The following is a 21,716-nucleotide window of genomic DNA, read 5'->3' on the forward strand; positions in this document are numbered from 1 at the left end:
GTTAGTGCTTGCACTTCAAACTTCAACAATTTGTCGTAATGTCCAACAAAGGACCTGGGCAAGGAGCCTGCTGTAGCTTCAGTGTAGCTACTGTTTGAAAAATAGTAACCCAAAATTTAACAGCTGCATCATGTAACTTACAAGAGTGGCAGAAGAACAGAGTCTTTGCTTTTGGCCATTAAAGGAGTGGGGAAGGATGAAAGAGAAAAATACAGATGGAAGGACATGACAGACTGCAAACCAAGATGTGAGACTGACTCATTAAAATAAGGGTGATGTAACTAAAACTGCTGAAGCACTGTTCAGTAAAGGCCTTGCTGTGCATAAATCACATAATGAAGTGTGTGTAACTATGAAATATTATAGTTTTCAATTACCCTGTAGAGTTTGAGACTGTACAAATCCAAACTACACATAATTTAGACAGAAAAGTGGCAGAATAGTACTCTGCAAACTGATAAAGGATTTCACTGCATGGATATATTGCTGAGATTGTAGTGGCATGGTACAGAACAGCTGCAGTGTAAGTGAGTACAAAAAGCAGTTGAAAAAAAAAAAGAGAACTTCTCTTAAGTACGTACATTCTAACTGCCAAAGGAAAGAAACGGCATCTTTGTTATGTCACATTTGCACTACATTTGCTTCAAGGATAGGTTGTATATATCAGTGCTATATTGCCAGAATGTGTTATAATTTCCATGTAAAAATTGCCCTGACTTTTTTTAAAATAGTTGTGGAACTGTTGTACCTGGAACTGAAAATAAACATGATTTCATGATGACAAATACCACTGATCGTCATTAGTATAGCTGCAAAGATTGACATTTCATTTTGATTAACTATATCATTCAATATAGTATGGTGGCACACAGATTAAAAGGACAGAATGGAACACACACCGTGTTGCTTCAATAATACAAAAAACTTACTGGATGACAAATATCTCCTTGCGTCTAAAGAAAAATGAAGAGTATCTGGAAGTAAAATCCATTAACACTTTAGTATATAAAACAAAATTAGTACTATTCTTATTCAGCTAACAGTTTGGAAACAAGGCCATTTTGAAGATCCATCAAGATCATTTATACCAGTCACAGTTACCACAGTGCATTGGCAATGGTTCTGTCTTCAGAGAATGTTTTCCGCTGTTATTAGCAGGCACTAAACAACGCTCTCTGAATGACGTGCCCCACAAAGAACATACCACATCCATTACGTCAAAGATTTCCAGATGATTCATAGTATGTTTTTTCATCTGTTACAAGCAGCCACTCCTGTGTGCACTATTTTGAAGAGGTTTGTACATGCAATCAACTTACTCTGTACCACACACATGATATATACAGAGTCAAACAAAACAGATCAACAGCTACAACCTTTCATCTTCCAGCTATTCCTAGTCTGCAACAGTAGGATGCCTGACTGCTAGGGCAAGACTATTTTAGGCTTCTCATCTTTAAGGAGACTGCCTACCACAGTGCTTCATCTGTGACACAGCAGTGAAAAAACAGGCAGGTAAAGAATGTTCACCAAACATTTCTAACTCAGTTGGATGTCATATTATTGAGAATCATCATTATTTTTATTCAGTGAATAATATCCATATTTCTGGCAGTCAGAAAGAGCAGCTTTCCTTCTGATACATATCTGTGACAAGATTCTTTGTCAGACAGAAAATATGAATAGCCTGGAATTGCTGCATACACCTTAAAGGAGTAGATGTCAGGATAGACAGTGTATTGAGCTCCACAGAAACCCAGATGTTATGCAAATCCCTTTGTGAAAAAAACAGTTTCTAAATGTCAATTAAACAATGACAGATATGTTCTTGAATTAGTTGACTGGGACTTCTGGGAGTTTGACTCTTTCAAAATGCTTATGTAGGTTTGCAGTCTACACAAAACATTGGGCCATCAAAAAAACTCAGAAATTCTGCACATTTAAAAATATGTAGCCCTTTTTTTGCTAACACAATTAAACAGTGATTTGCACTTAGATCTTTATCGTGTTGCAAAAAGAGCTGAAGATTAAGTGATTTTCTAAAAGCTAGTGAGAAGTGTCTTGAGGATGGAGGTCATTCTTTGAAAGAGGATCTCAGTGACCTGTGTAAATAAGAACACCACAAACACTTCCAAACAAGCAAAGGTCAGAAAGGGGTCATGGCTACAGCCCCTTTGGACTACTGTTTTGCCTAAGGAGGACGCTTACCGTGTAAATCTCTCATCCTTCAGCTCCAGGTCTGCCACTGTGATCAACTGATCCAGTTTGAACTTAGTGTCAATAATTTCAGCATCTCGTGGGGAGTATGTGCCTCCCTCTTTTTGCTTTTGCCGAATCCTAAACAGAAAATAATACTGAAAAATAAATGTTCAAAAGATTTAAAGACACATATGTCAATACTTTGATTAGACAGGCTGAAACTGAAAAATGGTTGTGAGAAATTCTTCCTTGGACTTTATTCTGCTCTCCCTTCCAACAGTGTAATTTAGTGAAATCCAGCAGTTACATTGTCGAAAATTCATATGGAAAGAATTTAGCCTGTATATTCTTTTAGTTTTCCTACATAAATTCTTTGGCAATGCCTGAAGGATGCAGCTGAGGAAGAACAGAACTTCTGATGAAGGAGCAAACTAACATCATGTGTGCAGTACCCAGTCTGCTTCTTTACATGGGCATTTTGTTCACAGTTTGAACTTAGAGGTTGAATTCTCTTTCACTTGTCAGATTTCAAGGTATTTAACTGATAGTAGTAAAAAAGAAAACAGAATTTAGAGTATTTACTTCATATCAAGCTGTCAGTAGAGTTTTAGCCATCACACTGACTTCAGCCAGCTGACACTCTGATCTGTATCCTCAAGTCTATGGAGAAGTGGCTCTGAAAGGGTAAGATAGGCTACTGCTCTGATTTACCCTCTGGAGAAGTTGGTTTTTCTGCTTCATCTATGGACGTTACCCTCACTAGACTAAAGCTAGCCTTTGTGTGTCCCTCCCTAAGTTTCTACATAAAAGACAAAAAAAAAAAAAAAAAAAAAAAAAAAAGAAAATGCAATACATTTTGAAATGACAGATTGGTTCCATTTTTAGGACTGTTTCAACTCTTTGAAACATTTTTGAGTGCTTGCAAGCATGGTATGGCAAGGATACATAAATCTCACCTTGCAAAAGCATATATTGCAGCCACCAAAAGAACAACTGAAAGTATACACAAAGTAACAGCAAGGATAACTTCTACAGATCTTCCTGACAGTCCTTCACCTGCAACAGAAAGTGGAAATCTAATATTTCATTGATTCATTACTATTTTTACATTTCTGACAGGGTGAAATGTGGGAGCGATGAGAGACAGACACTTCCCTCTGTACAATTGCAACCATTTTGTGTCAGTCACAGAGCTGCTCAGGAAAGAAAAATATAACAAAACCAGAAACAATTTATTTAAAGGTTCCTAAGCACTGCCGATCTATGTAATACATAATGCTAATAGTATATGTCTACAGCTATATGTGCAGCCATCCCCTGGTGCTTTTCAGTTTTACCTGCTAAGCAGGTTGAGGTAGGTCTACACTGCAGTAACATCAGCCTGAACACTAACCTGAGCTGGGCTCCTGCCTCAGCCTCTGTGCAGCCAAGAACAGACACACTGCTCTATCAGCTGGGAATAATAAAACTCCAGAAGTGGAAAAGGAAGAGCCACAACTCTAAAGCTATGAGGCTTGCAGCCATCACTCAGAGGCACAAATTAAAAGATGATTTTTGGAGATACTTTCCTCAGGGTGCTGAAGGAACCCACCTAAGTGATTGGATCTGAACTTTCTGGATTAATCTGCCTCACTGACCATTAACTCGTGCTCTTTATTTATGTGGAAATTGGTGATATTGTTAGGAATAACCACTAGCAGGTCAAAAGTAATCACAAAGGCCTTTATGATAAAAAGGTAAAAGTGCTGGTATTCTAATCAGTCCTTCCAGGTGAGAATGAAGGCTCATTCAGAGACTGATAAACCATTTAGATTAGTGGTTTCTAGACCTCTTTTCAAACCTTTTTGGTGCTAAATTTCTGAGACTCATTTAATTTCCCACCCTTCCTGGTAATCCTGTCCCTATCTCAAAAAACCTCAGCCTCCTTTTTCCTTAGGCATACAGTGAAAATAAGAAAAGCAAGAGATTACTACTGCTGGTATTCTTCACCTATGCTGGTATTCAACTCCACTTTCTGATCCACTGTAGAAAACCTAGCTCCTTTCCAGCCTCCAGGAAGGACAGCAAATGCACTGCTTCCTGCCATATGAAACTGTGTGTCCTCCCAAGGACGCACTGGGAAACACTGAAGTCTCAACTTCATTTCTCTCAAAAGGCCCTAGTTTTTGGATTAGAGAGTATATTGCAGGTGATCTGTACTGCATGTACATTGGAGAACATGATTAAAATTCAAAATGATCCTGATTTAGCTGAAAAAATGGTCTTAAAACAGTAGGATGCAATTTTGTAAGGTCAAGTGCATGGTCCCACACGTAGGCAGGAATCATCAGCTATAATAATACAGCTTATTAAACAGTAGGTTAGGTAGCAGTTTATTGGAAGAAAGTGTGAGATTGTTGTAGACCACAAACAACATGAATAAGTATTATCATGCCTATGTGAAATGACACACATAATCTTGTGATACACAGAATTAAGTATAGTTTCTAAAACACCTGAAATCATTCTTCCATTGCATTAGGAAAGTCTCAGGTGCAACACTGGACACTACAAGGTAAGAACAATTTAGGCCAGGGGAAGACAACAGAGAAGAAAAGCAAGTATATAAAAAACTGTTGCAAAGAGAAAAGGAATGAAAAAGTCCCTGCCACTCACTGATTTCTGTGATAAGGTACGAATCTTAGTAATGTGGAAGAAGAAGAGAATAATTTCCAGAGGAACCTTTACAACAGTTCTATCTATTTTCCACCAAACAGTGAAGTCAACGTTAAACCCTACGGTTGACCAGTCCAAGCACTGCCAATGTTATTAAACAAAACAGTGCTGGCAGAATACCCACCAAGAATAAAAAAATACATTTTCTCCTACTTCTTTGCAACAGGGAAGGACTACATGTCTGTAGAGATGATGATGGGCAAGGGGAAGGAGACGAAACAGAAGATTTGGCATAGTAGGAAAAACAGGTATCATAAAACTAGTATGCAGTCCTGACATCAGGTTGTATAATTCTGAGGAGCTGCCACTCAATACATGATGATAACAAATTGCAATAACAGAATATCATAAGGTAGGTTTCTATGAAAAAGGCAGTGTTAGGAAACCCCATTTTGATTATTTCCTGTCTCATCAGCTTTGTATTTCACATGGTGAAAGTCTACACTTACACAGGACTACCAGCTGCCCCACGATGATTTGCTGAACTAGCTACCAGAATTTATGAAAAGGTTATAACCTGCCTTGATGTATTAGACATTTAAGCAGTATTTGTCACCACATCTTAATTATCTCATGGAAAAATCCTGACCTTTCACTGTAATATGGAAGTTACTTTTGCAATGTCATTCATGGGTTATGAGGAAGAAACTTCACTTCTCCAGCTCTAGAGAAGAGTTGTGGTACTCCAAGTATGGTTGAGTGGGAGCGCCATATTAAAATGTATCCTTTACTATAATTAAAAAATCATTATTGCAGCTGTGTATTCCAATAATTTCTGCTTCAGTGTTCCTCCCTAGCAAAATTCCTATTGTTTAACAAGAGCATCTGATGCCTGTCACAGAGAACTCTATCATAGGTTTTCCATATTTTTTTCTGCTTCAAACATATTTAACATGCAATATTAAATTGCACAGATACTAGGTTAGCTTTCTGTTTTTCCAGATCAAAGACCTACCTATTCTATAAGTAGATTCAGGAACCAAAATGATCTAGTCATGAATACCTCTGCCAATATTCAAATTAGTCTTTCATCTACTAAAATGAAAGTGTTGGAAAAACACAAATTTCAGTGATTATTATGAAAGACGATAATTAATTTCAAATTAAATTGCAATTCTGATCTCAGGCAGCATAAATTTCTTCTGAAAAGATACTGTTGTTATAAGTGGAATAGAAGTCATCGGTCACAAAGATACCTAACAGTTACTGATCCTAACAGTATGCTTTCGGGGTTATGCTTCCAGAGCAAGTCTGAAGTTCATATAACCAAAGCATCTTCTATAAGGAAACACTGGGGCAAGGTTCCTCAGGTTACGTGTCTCAACAGAAAATGTGTCTGAAAAAAAATCTATCTTCCTTTATTCACTTAAGATTACATAGGTAATGGCATTGCCGATGCTCTATCTTCAAAGCCACGCAAACGCAGTACCTGTATCACTTGTGATATATCAATTTGATGTTGATTCCACAATACTTGTAAGAAAGCACAGAAGGAACTGTTAATTATCGCTTCCACTTAAATTTTGTTTCTTGTTGGATAGGCTCTGAAGTTTAGAAGTTAAGGCCAGATGAGTTTGCTGTAGTGCCCATTTTAAAAGCAGTGCTTGATGTTAAACTTTAGCACAGAAGGCACTGGATGGGTATGAGAAGCCATGGATAGCTGAGCAATTTATCAGGTCTGGTTTTTTTCCTATTAGATTTTATTCAGCATACAAACAGATCTTGCTTCTTTATGATCTACACCAAAGGAGAATGTGTCACAAGTTTTCAGTAAAGTTTTCAGTAACAACACAGAAGTGAATGAATTACACTATCTGCCTGCCACTAAAGCATGATTTCTTTAAGCACTGCAGACTTTTCTGTTAGAAAGGAGAAAGTTGCCCAGAAGACTGGATACAGTTGGACTCATTTCCAGTAGACTTGTTTTCCCTGATTGGACACGCTGTCTTTCTGGGCAAATTATTTGCTTCATTGGCTTAGAACTTTTAAACTCAGAACATATAAAGACATCTTTTGTGCTGCCCTTTCCAAAACATTCAGGGCTAGAGAAATAGTGCCAGATCCTTTCAGAATATTCAGGTAGTGAATTAGCATTTCAGGATCTTCAGTATCAGATCATGTAACAAATTTCTAACATGGATTAGATGAATAAGGGAGCTCATATCACAGAAGATGAATGCCAAATGAAAAATATGTGCCCACTAAAATTCTTCTGGGTACTCATCCAGTTGTCTTGGGATCCCTTTTCAGAAAGTCAGGGCTAATGCTTAGCTAAGTAAGTTTTGGCTTACCAATATATTAAAAGAACTTACAGATCTTATTGCGATCTGCTATGAGAGTCTTCATTCCCAGTTTTGGGGGTAGGTCAACACTGCCGTGGCTGAATTTATGCTGGATTTGAGACCCCATAACAGCTGGCCTATTGGCCAATGACATCAGAACCAGACGTATGCTATTAGACAATATTAATTTATTAATTAATATGGAGCTTTGTCTGCGTCTAAAGGATGAAGGGCTAAAGGGTCATGTCCTCAGATGAGCTGCCACTAGAAGCAATGATCTGCAGCCAAGAGGTTTCCTACACTAGGCTCACTAGAATAGCTCTACATTCAACACAGAAGGAAACTGCACAAACAGTACAGCTTCTGGCAGTTCACCAAGCAAGATTAGCTATCCTGGCAAAATGGTATTTTTATTGGTATAACTGAATCTCTGCTAATGAACTTTGTCAATACTGCTGCTTCATTTAACAGTCCAGGCTGAGGTAAGACCTCTTGACAACCTCCAAAGGACGTACAAGGGAGTCGATATGTTTCCTCAGCTATTCTGGTTAAGCCAGATCCAACAAAAATAGAGATTATTTACTTCAGGGAACCCATTCTACTAAAAAGAAACAGGGAATTGTCTAGGTTCCTTGGAAAGAGAGAAATACTTTAGTAAATTACAGTCTCCTTACCTAATGTTTTGACAGGGTCAGAATAGTCAGAATCTGTAAACTGTCCTTTAACGTTAGTTGCTCTGAACTTAAATCTGTGAAATAAAACCAAGAAAACTAATGAAATAAAAGTTTATGTGCATTTCCTTAAATATTACTTCACTTAGAAACTAAAAACTACTTTTTAGTTCTAGTATAATATAAGCTGGCATCATTATTCACCTGCTAAAGTGATGTTATGACAGACATCAAGGACTCAGTATCAATATCTCAAATGTATAATCAAGCTATATGAATTACTTATCTGGAATTTGGGCTTATTTAAGAACTCAGTAAGCATCTTTTGTTACCTGAAACATTTAAAAAAAATCGTCTTCCATATTTATGCTTAGCCAAAAAATTTAAAATTAGACACACATGAAGATCATTTCAATCTCCACCTTTTCATAATTGAACAACACGTTTTGTATGTTTGTATAAATGTATATTTCACTTAAATCTTTCTCTTGGACAAACATAGAGACAAATGTACTTACAGGTACTGCTTTCTTGGTTTCAGTGGGCCATTACATATTTTGTCTTGACTGCCTGGTATCATACATGTAGTATCAGCACCTATGACATATATCTCTTCTTTGCCACTCAGATCTTCTTTTCCTTCTACACATGGTGGGTTTGGAAAGCCTTCATTTGTAAAATACGGCCTCGGTCTGTTGAAGTAGGCATCATACCACTTAGTAACATTCCCATCATGCTGAGCTATTGTCAAAAGAAATAATCAGAAACAATTTACATTCTAACCAGACTGTAATTAAAGAAGTTAAATAGGAAATTAATTTTTTTAAGAGCTTAGCATGTTATTGGTGCCATTTACACAACTAACTAAGTCTATAACTGTATTTGCACCTGGACCCAAATTTCTTATTATCCACACTATCTATATTTTGCTAAGTCAGAGTAAGTCAACTAGAAAATTTCAGGGGCAGTCTCACACATGAGCTCTGCCTGTAGAGGATATCACTTCTGCAAGCCACTTGACTTTGAAACTGAGCATGGCTAGCAAAGACAATAAAAAGTGTTTACTTTAAAGACAGTAAAGACTTTCATAAATGAAATTACCAGACTTCCATAAGTGCACAGTACTCAGCAACTCAGGAGAAAAATCTTCAAAATGTCACTTAACATAGTATTTGCATATCTAACAGTTCAAGAGAATCTTCACAGCGATAGCTATGAAGTAAATGTCTGTAGGATTAGTGCTAAAATGCAAAATTCAGAAAAAGGTGAGAGACTTAATGTGAATTCACTTAATGTGAATGGTTTACTTCTATACTTTCAAAGCAAGCAAAACACGAGAAATAAATACCTGGAATTTGTCCTTCTTAGGTAAAGTAAGCCTGACCATATGATGTCCTATCATGAAACTCCCACTCACAATGATAGGCAACTACACAAAAGAATATCACGGCACTGTTCACATGAGTAAATGTTCATCAGTCTGTACAAGGGAATACACATTCTAACCCACAGTCTACAGAAGGGATTTATATAAATCCCTCTGCCCCCGTTATGAAATGGAAATATCAACTGCACATGACTGCATTCTTTTACAGGCAACACTAATAGCAACAGAAGAAAAACCTTGCAAAAAATGTTTCAGATTTATTTACCTTTCACAAAAGCCAAATGTATTTTTTTTCAAGGAAATAGGAAATAAAGAAAATATAACGATAACAATAGGGCCAGAATAATATTGGTGACTTCAAACAGCACGGATGACTTTTTGTTGGCAAGTGTTCCCAAAATCCAGTATCCAGCCCACAAGTATTGTGAAAGACACTTTGCTCTTAGTACTGCTGCCACAGCTAAAGCAACTGTTAGCTGTTTTCTAATATGAAATTACTGACACCAAAGAAAAGAAGTAAAAGAGAAAAGAAAAATAGCCTGAAAATAAAGAAATAAAAAAAACCTGAAAACAATTTTGAAGAGAACTCATAAAATTCTACCTCCAGCTTCCACAACAAGAACTTGTATCTTCTTGATAGGGCCATGATCATCACTGTAATAACATATTGGCATTCTAACCGTAATTGTTGTAGCTGTGACGAGTAATGCTCCATTGGTATCATAAACTGGTGCTGGTTTCTTTTTAGGCCGTGGTGGTTCTGTTTTTAAACAAGGATATACCACAGAGTTCTGTTTTAAAATGTTTTCACTACAAGTACTTTGTTCAGGCACATAGCTGTGTTATGCAAGACAAGTCTTCAGCATATTTTCAGGGACAACTTAATGTCCTACCTAATGCCTTAAGCTTCTAAAAACTGTATTCTGATAAATGCCTCTGCGTATCAGTTTTCAATTAAAAGAGAAAACGATAAGAAGACTGAGTCTTAGTTTTTCAATGAATTTCAATCAATGATTGTATTTATTTCCACAACTGTGATACTGTATACTTAGCTATCTCTCTGTGATATTCTTCTAAGCTGTTCGCTGATGGTAACTAATATACTGAAGTCAATATGATTACTTCACTGAGTCTGCACATGGTTTACAGTATCATTCAGATATGAATAGCAAATGATCAGTGATATGCAGCAAAACTGAGCACTGTAGTTCAAGGTTATCAGTTATGTGTTCCTGCTCCTACATTATGCAACCTCTAAATAACAGACAAAGGCACACAGTCGTGTACCCACAGGCAGAACAGTAATTTCTTCAGCATTTATAGAGATTTCAACTAAAGGGCACTTCATGAGACATACCTTTGATATCCATGGTTATTTTCAATTGAATTTTTGGCCCTGCACCAGCACCATTAATTGCATACACCTTAAAAAAACAAACAATTGTTTTAATGAGTACTTGTAATACCTTCAAATTGGCCAAATCTGGATACATTTGAAGCAACAATGAATGCTGAAACACTCCTTTTCTGTCATTCACACTTTGCTAGAACTCTGTATTTCTTTACAATCCTAAGTACAATAACACTTTATCATTTGTCATGTAGCTCTTACAAAAAGGAGAAAAACAACCCCACTTAAACAGTTATGTCGCCTCCTTTCATGTGCTATTCTCTAATTATTTGAAAGGACTTCATGCACATACTTCTAGCAAGCTCCCCTTGCAGAACTAGACTTTTCATCTGAGCCAAACGAGCAATGCAAGGGGTGGAATTAAGAGAGGGATTTAGTCTTGTACCTGTGATGATACGTCACAGGCTGCTTTGCTAGCACATGAACTGGTGGTCCAGAGTACAAAGATAACCACTAGTGATGTGTCCTGCTCCCACTCACTCTACTCTCTTCATTGCTGCCCTCGTTCCTCAGACTTGTCTCTCTTCTAACATTCTTGGCACGAAAATCTCATATTCAGCCTAGGTTTATGTTCCCTGTTCAGACTAATCTCTCACTCATATCAAAGAAAAAATCCAAAGAAATACAGTTCTTACGCTGACATTATAGGTATGTCCTCCTTTTAGTCCTTCTATCATGGCAGTGACTGACTGATCTGTTTTATCAATGACACTAAGGTTGTGGATCCGGATGGCAGTGGGGTCATCTTCATTGTAAACCATCGCTTGATACACCTGAATATTTCCATTTGGTTCAGATGGCGGCACAAATGTTACTTGTAACTTTGTTACTTCATCTGGTATCTTCTGAAATGTTATGTTGTTGGGTGGGTCTTCAGGCACTGAAATAAATATTTCAATGATCCCCTTAAATCAGTTTACTATTACTAATATTAGAGTAAAACCTGAACAATTACAAATTATATTTTTGCATGTCAGTGTTATTTCATTGGTATTTTCTGTTTTTACTAAAAACACCTCAAATACTTGTTGCATATGTAAATTTTCATAAAGACAATACAAAGTTAAATATTTAGTGAAATACTATTCTTAAAGATAGCGTTTAACACTACAAATATTAAAAACCATTATTAGATAACCCTCAGTAGTTTCTACTCAGAAAAGTTTCTTCTGATTTTCTACTCAGAAAACCTGAGGGCATCATTATACCTTGCAATACATCTGAGGTAAACAAATCCTTGCATGGGATGACAAGCAAGAAGCAAGTGTTAGTCTTGAGTATCCCTTTCTGAAAGCCCTCTGTCAACAGCAAGCTCCCTCCCAACATATAAACAAGCCCCCATGCTCCTAAGAGTCTCTGCTTACCACAGCTAACTCTTTAGGAAAAAACTTTCCACTAGTCAGTGCCCAGACACAAACACAACATGCATTTTTCCCAAAGACGTTTTTTTGTCAAACGCTTATTCCAGTAGCTTATTCTCAAGACAGCAAAGGTATAAATCATTTTACCAATGTCCCTATCTGAAGGAAAAGACTGTAACATTCTTTCCAGGCAGCTAAATATTTATTGCTCTACCTGAGCAGACAAGTATGTAGCGTGACCTCTAAATAGTGAAATCAAGCAACTGGAGGTAAACACATTCCCTCAGCCAAGGATTTGGATGCAGTTGTCATACCTTCCAGGTTTTTTACACCAGCCAACAAATGCTTACTCAGGCTTCTCTGGAGTAAGTCTATGTAAATTGCTCCTTACTCAGCCATATGAGATGAGATGGAAAAAATAACTGTTCTTCTCTAAGGTTACTGCACCTCCTAATGTATCGCATTTTTACATAAGAAAAAGGGCTACCAAAAAAAGATAGCTCACAGGACAGACCCAGCTACCACCTAATTTAATCTTCATTCATTTTTTGACAGTAAAAGACCATATCAGCCTCCAGGGACATAAACAGGTCATGAAAACCTAGAATTTAATGTATTAAAGGCATTAGAAAGATATAGATATGTATACACACACTCATATCACGTATCATTAGGGACATTGGCTTTTCATACATCAAAGGAAAGATAAATGATAAATACAATCACTGTGTAGTATGTCTAAATCTGAAATTAACCTGAGTATACAGCTAAAAAAGCTGACCTGCAGCTAACCTCACTAGAAATAAAGCATTTATAGTTTACACACAGTTGAAAATTAGTTTGAATGAAACAAAACTTCAATATATTTTCAGAAAATATTTTTTGTTGTTTTGTTTGTTTGTTTAAATATCCTCAGTGAACAATTCAAAACCAGCAAAGATAGCAGACAGAGCATGACCAGGAACTATGTATGTAAAGCTAGGACTGTATCTTCTCCATGTACATCTGTTTATATTTTCATAAGCAAATGCTATCTACTTTTCTGTAATGTAGCCTCTCAGTGTCATGAGGTCCTCACACAGTTTCTTACTCTCATCTCTCAGTTTTATTTCCCTGACTAACTTAATAGCATCAGCAACTTTTGTCACCTTCGTATCTATCTCATTCTCCAGATTGTTTTGAATCTGTGGAACAGCTGACTCAAGCACAGATCCCTGTGGGCCTTCACTAGCAACCTCCTTGCACTCAGAACACACAGATTGTGTCCTCAAGTCAGTACAGGTACCCTTTATAAACATTAGGATTCACTTCACTTAATTTTTATATGTTTAAATTTTGCATCAAGACCAAGGGTGTTGTAAAGAGTTTTCAACAGTCTCTTAAGGGAAACAGGCACCCCCCCAGGGGAGAGTCATCCCTTCCTAAGACAGGTATCTTACATGTACATGCTAATATAGATAGGAACTCTCTTCATTGACTATAGAAGCAATCTAGATGGCCGTGTTCCACACACTCATATTTTACATGAAACAAGTTAAGATCTCTGCATTACTAAAGGTAAATCTTAGTATTTATTATCACCATCACTTTTTGTTGAATGCCACCTTTTTAAATATTACAGAAAAAATATTGTGAGAACAAATCTGCATTAAAAGTGCACCATATGTTCAAAACTCTCATTTATTTGTCAGATGAATTAAAAACTGCAAAGTTTGATCCATATAAAGTAGAGAAAAATACAAACCTGCTTCAAAAGTGGAGACAATTACTGGAGAACTAGCCTTGCCTTCAATGAGTGCAGCATTAACATCCCCCGTAAAGGCAATGATTATGACAGAATACCTTGTAAATGCTTTTAAATCAGAAATTTCTAAGACTTTACCCTCATCATTTGTCTTCAGAAATTGAGCTTTATAATTGTCATTATCTACCTGTAAAATAATAATAATTTAAAAACAATGATTACAAGACTTGAAACGGCCAAAAGCAGGACATTATTATTTGAACACCTTATTTAACTTTTATGTTTCCACTTTTCTAACCATTTACATAGAAGGGTTCACAAGAAGTCTCTAGCTACCAAGACTAGAAAGCTGCAGAGTAGAGTAAGCTCCCATCTCACCCATGTGTTGCCTCTTTAGCACTTCACGTAGTATGGGATTAAGGCCATGGGCTGTTTGCTTGCTGCTGTCTTTCACCAAGCAAACATGAACCAATTGGTAGACACTGGGCCAAAGGAGCTGCAGTGACCTGAAATGGGAATCAAACTAGGCAGAGATCCAGAAGATGAGCAGCTATATGGCAGAAAATTGTTTGGAATACAAAAACAAAAGGAAAATTGGGCAGCAATATATAATATTGATGTGACTGCAGAAAGCGTGGTTCCTCTTGGGATATAGTAATAGAAGCACTATTTATAACACAGTGGGGAGGGAGTAATTCTCTTACTAGAAAAGCAGAAATAACTGGGGTTCAATCTAGAAAAGGGAGGATGGTGGAAGACTTCAAAATATAACTTCAATATATAAAACTTCAATACATAAAACTTCAATTTATATATAATATATATTACACATATTTTGATAACTTCAAAATATAAAAAAGGATGTTACTAAATTGAAGATAAACCATTGTTTCCAGTGTTCATGAAAACACGAATAGAAATTTTATTTGCACCAAAACCAGATTAGAATTAAATATTACAAAAACTGCAATGATATACCTAAATATATAAGTAAAACTATGACTATAAGTTTAGTTAAAAACTAGAACAATCTATCGAGGGTTGCTGAGCAATTTTCAGCACTGGACATTTTTAAGAACAGGATAATGAATCATTTGTGAGGAAGACTCTAGGTACACTTGTTTCTGTGTTAGAGCAGGATATGGACTGGATTACTTCCTGGGATCCCTGTTACCCCTACATCTCAACTAATCTGTAGTTCTGTAGAAAAATCTACAGTGTTGGGCTTTATATCCAATTAATCAATTCTATTCTTAGCTTAAAAAGGAGAAAAAGGAAAAATGGGAGCTTTTCTAGTGTTTGATCAAGTATCATTTACAAAATTATTTTTATGTCTGTTCCCACTACTTCAGTTAATGATGTTTTCATTATTGTTTCTTCAGTGTGTAATTTGAAAAGAGGATTAGGTAGCTGTACAGTAGTTTTCCCACTGGATGAAATCTGTATTAAATGCAGCTGCTAAAACATTAGAATAGTCCAAGCATACCTTTTATTTGACAGATATGCATCTATCCCCACTGAGAATTAACCCGAACTAAACTTTCTGATGGACTAAACAGACATTCATTTCCTGGGATGGCCATGAAGAGCTGAAACACTTTTTTCCTGTTTGAGTATCAAAAATCTGGCATATAAATATCTATACAAGAGGTAAAATACAATCACGGTACTACATCATTACATTTATTTCTATTCTTCCTGAAGTTTAATGGTTCATTTCCAACTTCCTTACTCATTTTCAGTAATATTTTATTCAGGACTAGTTCTAATTATAATAGGCAGGAATACAAACTAAAATATGACTTGGAGGAATAATAATGAGGGAGTACTTTTTAGTTTTTCTGATCTATAAAACTGCAAGGAACATCCTAACCATTTAAACAGTACTCTAATACATTCACTAATAAATACTAATTACTGCCTTTTAAGAATAAAGACATCACAGAGTAGAAATCTGAAATTATTCTGTTCTGTGAGCCTGTTTTTATAAATCTTTAAAGATACTCAGTTGAGAACTAAAATGAGTAAAGTTTTACATATAGGAAGTTTGTGGAATTTGGAGTCTTCATAAAAATTTTCCCACTGGGACAATAAAATATATACTCAAATTTTCACTGAAAAAGATTGTGACAGCTTTATTGGCCTTTAAGAAGGAATAGATTTGTCTACTAAGGTGATTATCTACAGAACTGATCCCTGTAGTTACTGATCATTAGACAGACAACATCTGATTACAAGGAAGCACTAAACATAAAGCTAGATATCTGAAATATATTTGAAAAAAACCCATTTTGTAAAAATAAAACCAAAGGCCTCCAAACCGAACATTTGAAACAGATTTTTATGTTCCTTCTGAATGCTGGCAGGCTCACATGAAACATTCCATAGTTCATGTTACTTTAGGAATTTTACTGTAACTTATATCGATAAGGTATTTATAACATTTTCATAGTGTAGAATCAGATGACACCCTGTTTATAATTTAGGAACTATCAGACAGAGGAGAAATTGTTTAGATACAAATTGATTAAATATTACACACACAAAAAAATCAAGCTTTGAAAATTGAATTTGGAAGTTTTATCAAAAGAATGAAAAGCATTTTTTTCTGTTGATGCACTATAATGCTGTTTAGTCAAAAGCGACAGGAACCTTTCATGAGGAAAAAGCCTTCTCTAACTTTAGTAAAGGAGAAATAAAAATTGTTATGCAGTTTCTAGTGACCCACCCAATGGGACAAGGAACCATTCCTTCCCTGCCCCTTGTTATTGTACATCCTTCATCCTGACATCCTACTGCTGTGGTAAGTGTGTTCAGAACTGAACAGATTACACTTTACATATTGTACAATGAAGTTAGAGGAAGAGAAAATAGCACGACTACACACTACTCTCTCTTGTAACTTTACTGAGGATTTTAAAAATATTTGGTATTGTTTTACTGATCTTAGAAATTTTGACTGCACAAACATCTCAGCATTAATATTTTAGCATATCTGTAATTCTTATGACCAATTCAGAAACATTGAAAATATACACATAATAGTCTTACTCTCTTCTCAGAAAATTGAAAGAACTTTCTATTTAAAGTCTTCAAATACTTTGAAGTAGTCTTTAATTTTTTTTCCTATAATCTAACAGACTGATTCAGGATTTCTGAAGCTGCGAACAGCAAGTTTTCCTGGGTAAAGTCTGGTAAATTGCTTCCCATTTTCACTGATAGCCCTGTCTGTATAATTTCTGGAAGAAGAGAGAACCTATATCCTACTTAAAACTTCTCATGCACTCGAACTTAGGAAGTTTCATATCTTGCCACGGGGCAGGAAATGAGGTTTATTAATGGTTGTTTTAAGGAGCATTATAAGGGTAGTAAGGGATGAAAAGAGAAAGGCCGCTAGAGCTTTTCTCTTATGTCAGCCTTTTTTTGCTTATAAAGATCAAGGAGAAAGAAGTGTTATTGCTGTGCTACCAAAACACAGCTAATCTGATGGACAGAGCACCAAGTGGAAAGTGGGAAATTTAGTTTGACTTTAAAATTTGCCCTCTGATGCACTGTGTAACTTTGTACAAGTCACTTCCTTTTGCTAGGCTCTCCACTTTGGTTTGTAAAATCATGACAATGAACTTTTCCTTCCTTTGAAGAAAAAAAAGTCATTATTATTTTTACTGGTAAACAGCATCATTATTATTAGAAGAAGGTACGCCTCCGCAAAGCTCAGCTACTGTTTTCCTGTATGTATTTATAGCTACACTTTTTTTCTCCAAGACCTCTTACTAGCACACATATTTTAATACCAAGTAATTAATTTATCTCCCATTAAGAAATGTATAAACGTACAATTAATTCTTATGTGGAGTTTATGTGGAAACAGACACAATTGTTTTTCAATCCAGTTTATGTCTGCCCTGTAATTTCTATAAGAACATCTGCTGTGGCATTTATATCACCAAACTTCTGTATTACTACCAACAATAAAACGGAGTTGCCTTACTGAGGTAATGTCTATGAGGTAGCATGTTGGTCCAGTAATGATGACAGGTTCACTCCAGCTGATATTAATACTGTGAGGAGATGTAGCTAAAACAGTCACATTTTCTGGAGGACCGTCTGGAGCTGTAGAAAAAAATACATATGTGAATCATGGCCAAAAAACTTCACGACAAATAACCCAGTAATTTTAGTGGCCAGTAGACATTATTTTTCAATTTGAAAATAAAACTTTTTCACACATTTACCATTATACACTGCTTAAATAATGATAACAATTTTTCTTTCTCATACATAAAGCAAACAGTGTGATTTAGAAACACATCTTTCATTGCAATTACTACAACTTTTCTAGAGTATGAACTGCCTCAACTTCATCTTAAATTGAAATTATAGGTTTTATTAATTGCAAGTTATTTATATGTATAAACACAAACAAAATATACATAACATATATATATATAACATAACTTATATATATAGACAAATAGACAGGCATAATATATTCATTTATGCCAAATGAATCATTCCAAGAACAAGAAATTGTGAAAACACAAGGTTTTCTGCATGCTAGAAAAAATTTCCAGCAATGTTGGAAAGTACTAGTACAAATAATTTTATACAGAAAAAAAATATTTTCTAAGTTTCATTTCAACTTATTCTTAACATGTTGAGAAACTCTGAAAAACGCATACAAAAAAGTGATAGGAATTGTAAGCAGGCAAGAATGTTCACATTAAGAAATGGGATTTTCCTAAAATTTCCTTTTGTCAAGGTGGTATGTGAATTAACCTAGTTATTTCTTATTCATGAATAAGAAATTAATGAAATCATAATAACAACACAGCAGTTCTCAGTAAGTGTTATTACTTTTTCATAATGACCATGGTAAATTTCAGGAAAATAAAATTTGGAATAGAAGTGACAACAGATTTGTAGATAATGCCAGAACTTGGCTCCATGGTGCCTTTTTTTGGGGGGGTCTACTACAAAAAAACCAATTGTGATACGTATCAGTGAACAGCCTGTTATAGAAGCAACAACAGATTTGTACTTATTTCTAGAATTTGACTTCATGGTGCCTTTTTTTTTAATCTACCACAAAAAATACAACTAAGGTTAACACATACCAGTGAAGAGTCTGTTACAAAAAAAATGATAAAATTGATCATATCTAACCTAATCAGAAGACGTAGGCTCTTTTCTCAAACATGATTAATGCACAAATATGTATTTTTTCACCATTAGTCATTAGGTAAGAGGGCTTAACGAGGAAAATTGGAGTGTATACAAGGCTACTTTGTCAGGTAGAAAACAGGCTAGGAAAAGGAAAAATAGCATGGAAGGAGGTATGTAGCTATTGAAATTATGTGTGAAAGATTAATGAGGAGAAAACATAAAATTTTTCATTGTGAAGGTGAAAATTTTGCACCATGGTTGCAGAATAAAACAGGAAGATTTGGGAGATGATAAGATGCTATGAAGAGTTTAGGGTGTTGGATACAGGAGGTAGATTGCTGTGCGGGGATTAGCAGGAACATACTAGACTTTGTAGGCAGGATCAAATTCAACCATTAGAAGCAGTCCCCAAAAATACTGAATAGCATGGAACAACTGAATGAAGAGTGTAACTGAATGAACTACAAAAGCATATGAGGGGTGGTGAAAGAGGAGACTGCTCAGAGAAGGCTGGCTGTTGAGTGGGGTGCTAGAACAGATACAAAAAAATACAGGGGCAAACATGTTCCCTAAAAAATAGAATTAGCACAAATGAAGCTTATTTTGCAGGTAATGTGTGTCAGACTTGTTGCTCAGTGTCTTTTAGTGTGAACAATGCTTTCAGTAACTATGGCAGTGGCATTACCTTTATCGCCAGTTGAAATTTCTGAAAAACAGTATAAAATGAGATATATAGCTTCTCGAGCCTCAGTTTCCAAAACAACCAAGCTTCCAAAGACAATTTTCCATTACTTTTGTATAGCATTAATGGAGTGTTTAATCTCTCAATATTTTTTTTCAGAAGCCAATTTAGGTTTACACATTAGACAATGATGATGTGAAATAATTTTAAAGCATAATCTAATCTACAAATTATCCAATCTGAAGTTATTTATATGGATAATTTCCATATGCAGTTTATATCTGATACATTTTTAGATCTTTGCCAGAAAATTCTAATTGAGTATGCTGCATTTAAGATACTTATCTAAAATAAATCTAAGCATTAATACCTGGTTTATTTTCATCATGAAAAGTACAATATCAGAATAACTGATTGATCCTGAAATTGAGGAATATTTTCTGAAATAACCTGTATAATTAGAAAATGAAATGTGTCTAAGAAGTCTCATGTCTTACAAAAACCATCTTTTTAAAATCTGTGTTTGCTTCAGTGGGTAACTGCCACATTCTGATTTAGGTTTGTTTGTGAAATGAATCTAGTCAATACGAGGCCATGATATCACTATACCCCTTCTCTTATAAATCACAGCAATTTACTCAGTAGAAATGACCTAGTCTTATTCTCTCATTCCCCCATAATCCAATCACTTCCTCTCATAAGCACTTTTCTCCTGGTTTTCACAATAATGCATTTTCTGTAACTAATAACCATCATTTCCTGATTATCATGCTTCTATCCTTGCACAGGAATGTGGGTCTTATGGAGGTCAGGGTCATCTTTCCCATCCATCTGTGTCTTGATGCTAAGGCAGCAGTTAAGTGTGTTAGCTTGAAGATAAGTCTGGATAGCCCATCATTTAACATAATCCTCAAAAATACGACTGAATACTCCAGTCTTCTAACAGAAATTCATGCTTGCCTATTTGGTTAAGACCAGCCCTTTTTTCTTTTTCCCCAACAAAAATTAAGTGTGAGGTTCAGTTATTTCATTTTATAATCACTTTAGGTTACTTTTACCTGTCTTGAAACATTTCTATCTTATATGAGGCCATATTTACTTTCCAATATTTAGTTCTGAGAGAATGAAAGAAACAAAGAAAAACAAGCTCTCTCAGGCAAAACCTGCCAGAAGCAATGGCATACACCAACAGATGCAATATTATTGCTTTTCACCATAGAGAAACATTTTAAGTATACCAAGCAACTGGGTATCAGCAGGGATTGGGAAAGAAGGTGCTGAAAAGAGAAGCATAACCCTCTGCCCCATGCATCTATGTCCTAGCTTTCATGGGACATTCGAACATCTGGGATTTTCCTTTGTATCTCAGTATATCCTGGCATTAGGAGACTTGGCAGTTTACCAAACAGCATTGCATTGTGTAACTGTACGAGATCCAAAATGAGGTCAGTGATCACACTGCCATTCATTTTGCACCTACCACTGACCCTCCAAAGTGATTTTTCTTTTAGAAAGCACAAGTTTGGCCAATCTTATTCTCCTTACAAATGTAAAAGTGAAACTCGGGGTAGTGCAGGTGTGAGGGAACAAAGTTTCCCTAGCTATGGAAAACATTTCTTGCCCTTTCCCTTACTATGACACAACACTGTGATCTTCTGTCCTGGTAGCTATATAAATCTAGGTTATGCTGAAAATATTTCATCTTGCAGAGTAGATTTGGCTCTTGGGTAATCCATCAGCTAAGTAATAACAGTGCCATCAAACTACTTTATGAGACAGTAGGACAATTCCTGTGAGGATAATCTGCAAGACAGAAGGCTGAATAGTTTATCTGTGTGATGTGAGAAATGGACTGTACTGAACAACCTATAACATTTTCCATGGAGTAACGCTATAACCACTTTCAGTGCAGGGCACAGCTATTAATTTTTGTTTGAAACTTGTAAATGAGTTAAAGAATCTTAAAAAGAATTCCTGTAGCCTTAAATTTACCTTCATAATGAACAACTGAAATAAATAGCTAAGAACCTCACCTTAGTCACTGGATATTCAGAATTATGAGGTATTTCTGCTTTAGCACAACAGTCAAATCCTCAGC

At 35.7% G+C, this 21,716-nt stretch overlaps 1 protein-coding gene across 1 annotated transcript in view; it reads right to left on the reverse strand.

Annotated features, from left to right (window-relative positions):
• The window catches only part of PTPRQ (protein tyrosine phosphatase receptor type Q), a gene marked incomplete at its 5' end in the record, with an annotated part of 143,671 nt that overhangs the window by 24,416 nt on the left and 97,539 nt on the right, over nucleotides 1-21,716 (reverse strand). Inside the window, 10 exons of the mRNA XM_082308524.1 lie at nucleotides 930-974; nucleotides 2,209-2,337; nucleotides 3,156-3,255; nucleotides 7,871-7,944; nucleotides 8,386-8,608; nucleotides 9,856-10,014; nucleotides 10,612-10,678; nucleotides 11,301-11,545; nucleotides 13,771-13,957; nucleotides 17,762-17,883. Of these exons, the coding sequence (XP_082164650.1) occupies nucleotides 930-974; nucleotides 2,209-2,337; nucleotides 3,156-3,255; nucleotides 7,871-7,944; nucleotides 8,386-8,608; nucleotides 9,856-10,014; nucleotides 10,612-10,678; nucleotides 11,301-11,545; nucleotides 13,771-13,957; nucleotides 17,762-17,883 (1,351 nt within the window). The remainder of the gene's footprint in view (nucleotides 1-929; nucleotides 975-2,208; nucleotides 2,338-3,155; nucleotides 3,256-7,870; nucleotides 7,945-8,385; nucleotides 8,609-9,855; nucleotides 10,015-10,611; nucleotides 10,679-11,300; nucleotides 11,546-13,770; nucleotides 13,958-17,761; nucleotides 17,884-21,716) is intronic.

The sequence above is a fragment of the Platalea leucorodia genome, assembly GCF_965183815.1.
Source record: "Platalea leucorodia genome assembly, chromosome: 4".
Lineage (NCBI taxonomy): Eukaryota > Metazoa > Chordata > Aves > Pelecaniformes > Threskiornithidae > Platalea > Platalea leucorodia.